The 13,102-nt window shown below is 39.4% G+C and overlaps 2 protein-coding genes across 2 annotated transcripts in view; both read right to left on the bottom strand.

Annotated features, from left to right (window-relative positions):
* Positions 1-310: 310 nt before the first annotated feature.
* LOC146636928 (C-C motif chemokine 3-like) lies at positions 311-1,234 on the bottom strand. Its single transcript, XM_085351125.1, has 3 exons — positions 1,113-1,234; positions 918-1,029; positions 311-607 (listed from the first exon to the last, which is right to left on the bottom strand). Exons 1-3 carry the CDS (start codon positions 1,180-1,182, stop codon positions 514-516), a joined length of 276 nt encoding a protein of 91 aa, XP_085207251.1. The 5' UTR covers positions 1,183-1,234; the 3' UTR covers positions 311-513.
* A 1,730-nt stretch (positions 1,235-2,964) lies between these two features.
* The window catches only part of tbc1d14 (TBC1 domain family, member 14), a 44,172-nt gene continuing 34,034 nt past the window's right edge, over positions 2,965-13,102 (bottom strand). The window contains exons 11-14 of the mRNA XM_085349747.1: positions 10,693-10,821; positions 10,119-10,228; positions 6,909-7,167; positions 2,965-6,804 (exon numbers count right to left, since the gene is read on the bottom strand). Of these exons, the coding sequence (XP_085205873.1) occupies positions 6,736-6,804; positions 6,909-7,167; positions 10,119-10,228; positions 10,693-10,821 (567 nt within the window). The 3' untranslated portion in view covers positions 2,965-6,735. The remainder of the gene's footprint in view (positions 6,805-6,908; positions 7,168-10,118; positions 10,229-10,692; positions 10,822-13,102) is intronic.

Genomic DNA, 13,102 nt, shown 5'->3' with positions numbered 1-13,102 from the left:
GAAGAAAAAGACAGAACTGGGCCAGAAAATTATTATTATTAAAGAGTCAATTATTTATTTTTAATTCCAAATGAAATTCCAATGATAGCTCAACCATAAGATTCTTAGTTGGTGCATCGAGGGAAAGCCAAACATTTACATACAGTTACAAATCAGTTGCATATATACTTTCAGAATCGACCAAATTATGTGTTATTTATTTTAAAAGTGTTATTTCACACAGTATGTAAGGAAGACTTGGCAACTCGTAAAGCTTAGAAGAAATGAAGAAGAGACAAGAAAAAGTTTCACACGCTTGTATTTTTGTGGTGTTTATTTTGGAGGATAACACATAACACAAAGCAAAGAGACATTACACAATCAAAGGACTTTTCAGTGGATTGCTTCAGGCTAATAACTAGCTTTGGATCAGTTGAGACAGAGTTGCACTAATTACAAAAGTCATAAAGCCACATTGGATATCATATTATCTGATAAAGCAGAACAAAATGAAATGATGAGCAGGCAGCTGGTTTAAAAAGTGCTCTCGTCCAGCGTTTTCATGATGCTATCGACCCAGGAGAGAGACGGATCCATACAGACTGAACGACCTTTTTTGGTAACGAAGCTGAAACAAAGAGGCGGAAATGCTGCTGTTATTGTGTGTTGTTGTTTTTTTAAACAAAAAAGCAAAAATAACTAATAGCTACAAAGAAACACGGCTACAGGATAATGTTAGGAGACAAAACTAAAAGAACAAATATGAGTTCAAATAAAAAGTAAATGTAGAAGATGTCCTGTGTGAAATGAAAAAAAAAAAGAAAATGTCCAAAAACTGTCCAGTTACAATGGTCATACTGGATATTTTTCATTACAGTAATTTCAGTTATTGTGTTAAACATTATGAAAACAAAATAAACCCAGATTTCTTCACTTACATGGCGGCAGGCTTTGGGCATCGGTGATCAGTCATGTAATACGACTCCACAAGGCTTGGTTTAATTCTTCTTGGGTAAAACTTGAAGCAGCAGTTGTCGGGGCCATTTCCAGCTGAGGAAAAAGCATTAGAACATGTTTCATTAGACTTACTCAAAAAACCTCTCTAATAATGATGACATTAAAGGTAATCTTACTAGTGCAGTTAACTGCAGACAACAAAGCAGCTCCAAGGATGCACAGCAAAAGGATGTGAGTGGTCTTCATTATGATTCCTCAGGAGTTGATGATGATGAAGAAGATTAAGACAACAGGTGTTCTTCAGACGCAAGCAAGGGCTTCTAAATAATAGGTGGTGTGCTGTTACATTTATCAAGATCAATATTTTGAAAAAAAAAGGTGCATATGGTGTCATTGGTGTGAAAGAGGGAGGGTGGTTGTGGTTTCAAAAGGTGCTGAAAATGCCTCTGACAGAACTTTCCACTCGGCTACATTGAGAGGAAATGAAGCTGTGGTTTAGCCCAGAGCTGCAGCTCAAAGCATGACACTGTTAACAAAACCAACTTCTACAGCCCCCCCAAAAGTTTTAAAAAATATATGTCACAAAATATAATGACCACAAAAACACTAGAAAAACAATGCCCCCGAACATCACTGTTGGCTATTTCTAATGTAATGAGACTGTGCTGGCCAGAGTAACATTTCAAAATCAACAAATCTATTTGAACAATGTGTGTTATCATTTTTTTCGTGCTACATATAGTCATGTGCTGTACCACAACAGTCCTTGCGATTGCTATGGTTGCGGGTTGCTGCAGTCATCTGTTGTTTTCATGAAAGACACAACTTAACCAACTTGACTGTCTTAACAACTGAGCACTATTAAAACTTGAAAGTGTGACACAAACCAGAATGTTAACATTCACACTATATGTTGTGCTTCAGCAATGCAGCCAGTACTTTTCAAAAGATGCGTTTTTTACTTTGCAAAGCGATCGAGGGAAATACACATTTATTCCTGAGTATTCTCCGGCTTTAACAAGCACTTAAACAGTGATTGGCATCAGCCTCAACTAACCACCAGCCAACTGGTTGGGAAATATTCATTTTTTTTTGTGTTGCCAAAAGGTGATCAATCTCTAGACCTGTTCATACGATTTGTCAAATCATTTAAACGTCACGTGGTCAGCGTGTGGTCATATGACCCTATCATGGTCATAGTGTTTATAGGAAAATGGCCGCAGATCTGATCTTAACAAGAACCTTTTTGATTCACGCATTTTTGTTTTTGTTGTTTGTTTTTTTTTAATATATATATATATATATATATATATATATATATATATATATATATATATATATATATATATATATATATATATATATATATATTAAAAAAAAACAAACAACAAAAACAAAAATGCGTGAATCAAAAAGGTTCTATATATATATATATAATATTCACATAGAAACAAAGATAGCTAACAAAACAATGCCATGGGGTTTAAATTATATACTTATATATGTTGGAGAATTAAGCTGAAGAAGTAGATACAGATTTTAGATGAAGACAAAACTTCACTCTCTGCTCATATGAGGATCAGATCTGTGATTAAAGGCTTTTGTGGACTCCAGGAGATTTTTACATTTAAAACTGGGCCACTGTTGTCTGACGTAGGTCTGCTTCAGAGAACCCCATTTGATATTTATGTAATATGTTCACTAATCAGTGGTTTATCACCACTCATCGAGAATCAAAGCAAAAGTGCGGATCACTCAATACTAACATATAGATTTTATCTCAGGTAAAAGTGTGGCAACCTTTTCACAAGAAAGTGTAAATACACCACAACGCATTGCTGCAGCAATGACTGTTGCACTAACCACATAAGCCATCGTGTTCTCACTCCGGTTAGGCTCAAAGGCACTCTGGGAAATTCACTTCCACCTGTTGATCTATACAAGGCAGGAGGAGAGTTGTAATCCAGTAAGAAACAAACTAGCTCCTGGTTGAATATGTACATCTTTTTATTATAATAAAACCATCATTTATATACATTTCAAGTGAGAAACAGTTGCGCGGTGACCTTCTGCTGTCTCCATGTATATCTATCAGTCCTCTACAGTACACAGGTCTCTTGGAAAAAAAGGAATACAAGTCAGACAATGCAAAACGACTGAGAACACCCAGCAAATCAACATGATTATCAAGCAATGGTACATCATCTAAAATATCTTTCAACCCAATTTAGTTTGAATCTTTTTGACCACAAAGGATCAAACGGTAGTGTTGACAGGTAGAGCTGATACCCAGGCCAGCTTTAAATGTAACAATTAATTGGTAACTAACAGGTCTAATTGTGAAGATACCACTTAACCACACAAACAAGACATACACATACAGACACACACTACAGTTTGCAAACAGCTACCTAAAAAAGGTGGAGAAATCAACAACCCGTTTTTAACCACGAGACTATCAGAGGCACAACTCAAAGGCTTGCACGTATGGCTTGCAAAAAGCTTTAACTGCAGTCCTGCAGTGTTTCACCACAGTGGGGGAGGGGGTGCATTTAGAAGAATGATCAGACATAGTATTGCACGGTGCTGAGTCAAAAACACAGCAGGCGCCCCTTTCAGCGGCCATGTGGCTGAGACGATGATGAATTACAAAACGAAAGGAGTCTTCCTGTTTTTAAAGCCCAGACTGAACGTTCTACTTCAGCTAATGTCCAGGGATTTAAGAAAGCACAGCCTCAGCTGAGGGTTAAGAGATTGAGTTCACTAATATAACAGGAAAGACCGACTGGAACTCCATCACACACAAATTCAGCAGCACAACACAGCACGTGAAGCAGTTTCACAAGGAACGACGAGACATTTCCTCATACATCGGCCTTTCATTCCTCTGATGACGCTTGTGCACAATGGGCTTTCAAAGTCATCACTGTCACAAAACAAAGATCAGATCAGGAAATGCAGTGTGTTGACTTTGCACAGTGTATCCAATCAACGTAGCATTGGCTCCGCCCACTACTGGTGAGGATGGAGTGACACAATAACCACAGTGTGAATGCAGTGTCAAGGCCTCAACTTAGTGACAACCTCAACTTTAAGCAGCCACAATACCCTGACACACGCAGCAGTTAGCAGATCTAGGCCAGATCTCTCTCCACTATGCCACTGTGACACAAAAGACAACACAATCTGTGTCATCTCATGATGAAAAACTAAAAGTAGAGATTTGCAGGCTGTGTAACGCTCAATATCCAACAATCCGCTTCCTTCTTCCAACTTTGTGTAGGGCTCTAACTAAATATTGCTTCTATTATCAAATAATCAGATCTGCTACCCTAATAAAAACTCTATAAAACAACCAATTTAAAGCCCCCACAAAACAAAAAAGCAGCAAATCTTTAAACCAAAGTAAGAAATCTCTGTTATACTGCACTTTGCTCCAGAGTGGAGGATTTAAAACTGTGAGGGGCACCACAACATGACGGGTAAGATGGTTACAGTGATGCTGCAGGCTAGTAATCTGACCAACAGTCAATAACTACAGCTGCAACAGTGACGTTTACACACAGCTAATGCAAGTAATTAAAGGCCATCTATGCAGGATTTTAAACTTTAGGAATCTCTCTGATCAACCACTTACGACCCACCGTATGTTGCGGTGTAGCTATTTAAACTTTATGCCCAAACCATTCATCCTTAATTTGTCACATAAATTACCTGGAACCAAACCTGGGTTGTCCCGCTCTTTCACGAAAAGCCAAATTTGTACCTCGAGATGGTGCAGCGAGTCCACCAGGCACGTCACTAAGAATGTACAATGACAGCCGGGTGGAAAAGCCCAGCCACTTGATTTAAAAAAGTGAAGGTTTTGGTTAAATTTCACAGATGGCAATTGAAAAAAATACTTTTAAGCCAAGGACGACAGACCCACGATGCAAACAGCAACAACAAAACTCCTGCATAGCGAGCCTTGAAAGTAAAAACCATCAACAGCTGACTGCACACTCCTCAGAGTCTCCACATCTTAATGCTTCAAAGTTAATTTCATTGGCCAGTGTGGTTAGTACTTTTAGATTGCTCCCTGGAAATCCTGCTTTGACCACACGCGCCGTGCACAGACCTCAAACCTGTGCATAGAGCAAAGATTAATTCAGCTTCAAACTGACCCAAATTTCTGTGGTTTGGATGGTTGGCGAAGCATGAGACTGTCAAAATGGAAGTTGTACTATATTCTGCTCTGATCTTGTACCGCTCAGAGCACACTGAATACACAAGTGTCTTCCGCCAAAACAAACACAATCATCAGCTTTTTAGCTTTAAATAGATCCTATCACAGATGTTTGTGGACACGTAGAAACAGCCTTCTAGCTCTACAGTTTTTTTAAATAAACTGGACTAGTACCTCACTAAGCCTGAGAACTCAGGGTCAAGACTCTGAAGCGCTCTGCTGCCAGGAATGACTAAAAAACATGCAATCAGGGCAACTGCCGGTGGGGACAGTGTACCAGGATGGATGCAAAGTCAAATAACTACAGTGGAAAGTTCTGAACCGTTCAGAGTATTTGAACTTTGTCGTTATCAGTGAAGTGATTGCTATTGTCCAAAAAGATGGTTTTTCCATCTTTCATATTCACGCAAATTATGCAGCCAAATGCGTGCAAAGCCCCTCAAGTTACAGCCTGCAATCTAGAATGTGTTTAAAAAGAGATTAAAAGTGCTCCAAATGTGCAGACAGAAGCTCAACGACAACCCTTCATTTGTCTGGACCAAATCCATCCTTTTCTTAAATATACTAAATAAATGAACAAAAGACTTCACACTCACACCAACACATCTGAAATCATAACAAAAACAAGCTAATTAATTAATGCAAATTAATGTACCACAAATATATTAAATACAGGGGAAATCCACATCTAACACTTTACCTCATTTATTCCAGTCTCGCTGACACAGGCAGCTTCTGACCTCTTCTAATGAACTAAAACTGTAACGCGGTGCTCTCAAACACACCACATTTTCTTATGTGCATTTGTGTCATACCTTCATGGATTATAACCTACAAAACTCCCCCTGTTCAGAAGAGTTGTCTTCATGGAACAGCTAAGGTGACAATTTGGCCCTGATTACAAGCCAATGAAAAGCAAACTCAGAACAAAAGGAAATAAAAACATGGAGGACACAAAGGAATGTGAGAAAAATTAAAGTGAGTGGAAAAAAGGTGCCGCTACGCAGAAGGAGACGCACAGAGACAGCTAGGAACCCCCTCACATATTTATGTCGTTTACAGATTTGACTACGGAGATGAACATTGCTGTAGACACATTTAAGCTTCATTTGCCGAATCAAACAGAAAGGATCTGAGAGCTGGCAGCAGTGAAGGAGTTGATGTAGTATCTGGTATCTCTGTGGTTTCCTTCAGTCTCTGGGGAACTGAGTCAGTCGGGTAGGTTCATATATGTGGGAGTGTGTGTTACATTCTTCAGCCTTTCCCAGCTACAAGTTTCCAGTTTGCTGCTGGGCCTCTGAGCAGAGGAGGGGTGCTGGAAGTTAAATAAGGCCTCATATTCCTTTTTCACACCCCTGCTCAGTCACTGAGACCCCCTCCAGTGTTCTGGTTCCAGTCAGAGGAGTGGCATGCCTCTGGAGAAGAGCTTTATCACTGCAGCCTCAACTGGACGTGTCCCCAACCTGACAGAAGATCTCTCTCAGGTCCATCAGCTTGGGCAAGAGTGTAGGCTTTTCCAAAGGCTGGAGGGGGTCTGATTGAGTACTTTAGCTTGAGCTGGTTATGTTCTGATCTCAGCTCAACGCTTCAGCACCGGGCAACCTCGCTCCCGATCTCTTCTGCTCCGTCAGCGCCTGCAAGACCTGAGGGGAGGAAGCAGGAGTGAAAAAAAGGTTTTCAAAACAAAGATGCAGTGATGGGGGTAAACAATGTTTTCAGACACAGTATCTAGAAAAAAAAATCCCACCTGTGCCCACTTCCTGTTGCGGCTGGTCATGTGAATAGCAGCAATGTGCTGGAAGAGCTGGTCGGCAGGGATGAGGTCAGGCAGGCGGGTGAGGAACTGAGCCATGTGGATGAAGTCCATGCTGGTCAGGACATCCTGGTAGAGGCGAAGCAATCCCAGAGCCGTGCGGAACAGGAACTCTTCACCATCTCTGCAGAACACATCCCACACTCGACACGCCAGGTCCAACGGCAGCGACTTGCTATACAGAGTGAAGATCCTGAAGGGACAAATAGATGGGAAGGAAAAGTTATTATCAGCTAGCACTATATAAAACAAAGTCACTAATAGCAACAGAAATTTGAAATGACCTTTGTTAACATATTAAAGAAACACATGTACTGAGTTACAGTTTCTTTGCTGAAATCTGACTTCATGTACCAACTTCTAAGATCTACCCTCACATCCTGATAGATAAACAAAGGAAAGATACAGTATAGAGTAAAAACTACTCATCCGTCTCCCTTCAAACGCACTTCTTAAGTGACATCCCATTTTTATTCCATAAGGTTTAATTTGATGTCTAAACCTTAGCAGCTTTAACAGATTCAACTCTTCTTTTACATAAAGTTTAAGAAAGCATTTATTTTTGTCCATTCTTGCAGAGGTGCACTGGGACATCCCCAAACTGTTCCCACAAAGTTGGGAGCATGAAATTATCCAAAATGTCTTGGTATCCTGAAACATGAAGAGTTCCTTTCACTGGAACAAAGGGGGCAGGCCCAACTTGTGTAAAACAACCCCACACCAAACTTTACACTTGACATATAGTGCAGTAACACAAGTACCGTTCTCCTGGGAACCACCAAACCCAGACTCATCATTTGGATTGCCAGACAGAACGTGATTGGTCACTCCAGAGAACACACTGCTCCAGTGGCAGTGTGCTTTACACTAGAGATGGCACGATACCACTTTTTTATGTCCGATACCGATATCATAAATTTGGATATCTGCCGATACAGATATGAATCCGATATAGTGTTTTTTAATCAACAAAACTGTTTTTTAAATATCTTGCTGTATTTTGTATAAGTTCATACTCAAGTTTAAAACAACAACTACACTAAAGCTATTCTGTTATACCTGTATGCAAAAAAAAAATTTCATAGTTCAGCAATACTGATCAATCTAATAAACTTAAACCTACACCATCCTCCCTATTCTGGTATTTTAAAGAGTACTTAGCATAAATATTAAGCAACCTAACTAATAGGGTTCCAACTCCCAGCAACAACAAAATAAATAAAAAATAAGGAACCACCCCTCACGTGCCACCTCATGATGCTTAATCAACGTAATCAACCTTAATTTGACGCAGTGTGAAAAAAAATGCACAGAAATCAATTATTTTTCAAGAAATATTAAATAGATTCAACATCTTTCTTCAACAAAATTGCAGACTGCACAGATGGTACCTTCCCAAAGGAAAAAGTACTATAGCTTACTAGGGTATATATATATTAGACTTAATAGTCACTATATACAGTAATTGACTTCTATTCATTTTACATCAAATTAAAACTTTGGGTGTCAGATAATTATTTATTAAAAGCTAGACATTTTAAATGAGAATAAGAAAGAAAAGTATGTCTTTGTGCCCCCTTTTCCCTGTTAATGCCCTATCGGCCCCCCTGGCTAAACTTTGCTAGATCCGCCCCTGCACAGTTACCAGCCGTCAGCTACGTAGAAAAAGATCCTCGAGTAGAAACTAATATTAAATACATTCTAACAACAGCTGATCAAGCTTAAACGTGCTGCTGTTGTTCAGCCGCTGGTTTCCTCTTTCTGGTGCAAAGTGGGCGATAAACAAACAAGAGAGACGGACTCGCAACAGAAAAGCCGATCAGCTGATCATTAAGCAGTTTCATGATTGAAGTAGCAGCAGGAGAGGCAGTCGCTCCATATATCGTTTGGTAAGCTTAACGCAGGAATGCTTTACAAACATTCAGAGATGGACTTACACACTTGCTTTACTTCTCTCGGGGATAACTTTGTCGGAGATGAAATGCCGGGTTGCTAGCGAAGCTCCACATGCTATCCAGACCACCGACAGGTCCCGCATGCCACAGCCGCTCTATCACGTGATGCATACTGCTCCGACGTGCTAACGTTCTGAGGTGAGTTACGGCGTGTTGCAAGTTTTGTGAGGTGCTTTTGTGATATTTAATGGATCGGATTACATTTTTTATTTTTCTCCGATATTCGATCCAGTAATTTAGGTCAGTATCGGACCGATACCGATACGTAATATCGGATCGGTCCATCTCTACTTTACACCACTGCATCCCACGCTTTGCACTGTGCCTGGTGATGTAAGGATTCAGCTGCTGAGCCATGGAAACCCAGTCCATGAAGCTGAAGTTGTTCACGTTTGTACCGCAGCATCCACTGTGATTTTACAAGGCCTACCACTTCTGTCAGTTCCCAGTTGCTTTGTTATAATTCCACTAACAGCTGACTGGAATATGTAGTAGTGAGGAAATGTCTGGACTGGTAGCACAGGTGCATCCTAGCTTGAATTCACTGAGTTCCTGAGAGCGACCCATCCTTTCACAAATATTTGCAGAATTACTCCGCATGCAAATAAAAAAAACAAAAACACTTTTTAAAAGAAAAAAGGCTCCTTTCTACGTTGTTACAAGCTTCAAGAGATTTAGAAGTGAGCTGACTACCACCTGCTCTTAATAAAACTAAAAGGCTGTTTTAGGTGTAATTACAAACAAACAAAAAACACAATAATTCACAATATTAAAGTCAGAAGTCTGTGAATAAAAATAAATGATTGATATTATTGCCCTAGTTATGTGGCATATATGTGGTTAAAGTGAAGATACAAACACAAATTTCTACCTCAAATGGGCAGTGACCACTCATACAACCCCTTTCCTGTTTTCTCAGAAACACACCTGACACTGAAAGTATGACAAACTGAATGTGAGGCAAGTGTCATGTTTCGAGATGAAGGCATGTAGCGTGTTTTCAGCAAGACGGGGTACAAAGTGCACTGTGCATGTGGGTGGAGGACGAATCGGTAGAGCTTTGCTGCATCAGTGAAATGACACACTGCCAAGTAATTCATGTTCATCAATAGATGCAAGTTCACTGTTAAAACAAAACAGGAGATATAAAATAAAATGAGGCAATAGCACAATACAGGGAAGCACTCACCAGTCAATTAAATAAATATCAGGTGTCAAGTTGTTTTTCTTGAAATGTGCAAATAGCTTTGGTAGATTTTCTTCAAAGAACACTTCAAATGCTGCAAAGTACGTCAACATCTGCGGAGAGGAGAGGAGGTGGTCTTAGAGAGAAGTAAACCCAAACCACACTTACAGTTTGCTCAGTGAGTCAGACACAAATGACAGACACTTTGGTTTAAATGGAGACAAGTGTGTAAACACAGTAGAGATGATGATGGGACAGTAACATTACCAAGTTTATAAATGTGGTTAGAAATAACAGCACTAGCACTGCTATATTCAGTAAAACAGGTAATGGAATTTACTGACGTATTAGGTATTACTGATAAATGTTTTAAGTCAAACAGATTTTTTTTTTTAAACCGTTAAGTTCTCAACTTTACAGCTGAACAAAGAGCTTGGCGGAAAAAGGTGATTTGCAGTCAACACATATGTATACATATATGTTTATTTTAAAAAAGCTCAGAGTCATGTGTATTTATAGGTACTGCGTGTGAAATAAGTGGGCGCGCACGTGTTTGCCATGCTCTTTGTTTACTTACAAGGCTGTGGTCAACCCTGAAAAAGGCCATCTGACAGGGCTTGTTGAGCAGGTTGGCAAAAGCTATGAAGGCATCGGCTGTGTCCAGGTTCAGGATGAGCACAGCAGCGATGAAGGACATTCCCTGCACCTTAAAAACACACAAACACAGAGTCAGTACAAGCGAATACTTACAGCAACCCTAAAACCAGTGACGGTGCGAGCTTGTACGTGTCAAATGTTGTAATATTTAGACAGAAACACTGGCAGGAAGTCATTAACGGGTAACCTTGCATTTGAGTCAGACACTATTAATCGGTGCAGGCGCTTTGACAGTGATGTGCAAGTATTACAAGTAGTGTGGACAATAAATCTGGGGAGAGAGATGATAATGCTGATGGAGAAATGGAAAGAAATAAACCTGCGTACAGCTTACACAGACTGAGAGTGTGTGTATGTGTAGCTGCTCATGGGTTGGGGTCAAATGCAGGAAGTCACAGTCATTTCTACCTGTCTATAGACAAAAGCATGGGGCTGCGGGTAGGAGCAGCAAGGCAAACCACAGCAGCACTGCTCATTAGTGCAAATGCAGCAATTTTGCTGTAAGAGCACACAGTGATGATACTGAGAGAAACAATAAAACAGAGAGCACAGTTGGTCAGGTCCATTACAACTGACAACATAAACAAAATGTAGCGGGTGACTTTTTAAAAATACTGCTTTGCGATCGTTGCTTCTTTATCCCAAATATTCGCTGGGTTCACACTTTGTAAATGTGCAGATTGTTTGCTAATGCTCCTGCGCACGTCTTGTAAATTCAATGTTTGGAGGTTTGGATGATTTAATGAATAAAGAATCAATCTGAATACATCCCCCTATGGATTTTTGGTTTGTTTGATATTTTAACAGGCCAACACTGTGAATGAACAAAAACATACATTTTATTAAATAATAGTTTAAAAAATAAATAAAACTTTAGCCAAAAAATTCAGTTTGATTTCTAGGAATCAAGTAAACCATGAAAGTATCACAAGGGAGGATCAGGGCATCGTGAGAAACTAGAGTCGGAAATCCAGGGCGTCACTGAGGCTCAATACAAAGTCTCCTTGAAAGGAAGAAAAGAGCGAATGGAAGGAAAATATTTGAGGTCTTCTAACTTTAAAATGGAACCTACATGCTGCAGAAACCCCCTGACCAATCTCCTGGGCACGGTATTTTAGGGTTAGTGAACGTCACACAGAACTGATCTTTTGACTGGTTGCTGGTGATGAGGCACAAAAAAAATCCCCCCAAAAACACAAAAGACAAAACAGCGCAAACAAATGTGAATCTGTTGCTTAGAGAATTCTAGAAATTACTCTGAGCACATCACCTGTTAAACACACTAATGCCAATCATAAATGTAATATTTAATACTATCAGAAATGAAAAATGATTTGCTTTTAATATTAATGCTCAGTCCTGAGGGTCCTTCTAAATTTCCAAGTAATTTTTGCTTGCTTAGAAAATTCTGTAAATTTTCACGTGTGGTCTTGTTCATAAGTAATTCAGCAGAGGTTAATCACGGGCTCCCTTTTCTACAGTTGGCTAGCCCCACATTCTGTAAATAGCATCCTACATTTTACTCATCATAGCTTGCAAAAAGGAACATAAGTGAGTCAAGCAGAAATAGGAAACTTAAAAAGAAATGCATACATATGGATGTATCCCAACTGAAACCCAAAAAAGATCGCAAACAGAAAACCAGATCAAATGAGACTTAACTACATTTGTCCTTCGTATGATTGATACCAAACACGCAGAGTTATCCTTTTAGATCAGCTCTCAGCATCAGTAACAAATGTATCTACTGGAAATCTGAAGCACCTTTATTTACACTAAAAACAAACCTATGGCATAATGTAATAAATCTGAAAATGCATCATTTTCCTCATACAGAGCTTTAGTTGGGTGGAAACGCTCACACAGATTGCTAACAGGACCATCCCTCTATATGAATCTGATGATTTCATTAAAATAAAAGCCTGTGTATGTTAATACGTGTCATGTTTTATAATGTTAGACCACATCTATTAATACATTCTATTGAGGGGAGTGACTATTCATGTGGTACTACTACCACACCAAAGCTTATATAACTGTAATTCATGTGCAATATATTCCTTACTTACAATCAATTAGCAGCTTTTGGGAGGTTTTTGAGAAAAAATACTGGAGAATATGATGGAGCTAAAGAAGGTTGTGCACAACTGTTTTATAATTGATATGAAAAAGACAAAATGCATGAAATCAAGCCAATGAGTATGAAGTGCTTTAATATCAGGACACCTAGTGAAATATCAGTGCTTGAAAGAAATACTTAGCGCCAAGAGTAAGAAGATAAAGATGGCACAGCAGGTAAAGCATTTATTTACTTAATGAGAAGGAATCGG

The sequence above is a fragment of the Diplotaxodon limnothrissa genome, linkage group LG3 (assembly GCF_057381915.1).
Source record: "Diplotaxodon limnothrissa isolate DT_005_m linkage group LG3, D_limnothrissa_male_GT1.1, whole genome shotgun sequence".
Taxonomy (NCBI): domain Eukaryota; kingdom Metazoa; phylum Chordata; class Actinopteri; order Cichliformes; family Cichlidae; genus Diplotaxodon; species Diplotaxodon limnothrissa.
This window is presented reverse-complemented; position numbering and strand designations above follow the sequence as displayed.

Coding starts and splice junctions, on each gene's coding strand:
- LOC146636928 (XM_085351125.1), bottom strand. CDS start 1,182: ATGAAGACCACTCACATCCTTTTGCTGTGCATCCTTGGAGCTGCTTTG. Junction 1,030..1,112: donor GTCTGCAGTTAACTGCACTA/GTAAGATTACCT, acceptor CTTTTTCCTCAG/CTGGAAATGGCCCCGACAAC. Junction 608..917: donor TGCCCAAAGCCTGCCGCCAT/GTAAGTGAAGAA, acceptor TCTTTGTTTCAG/CTTCGTTACCAAAAAAGGTC.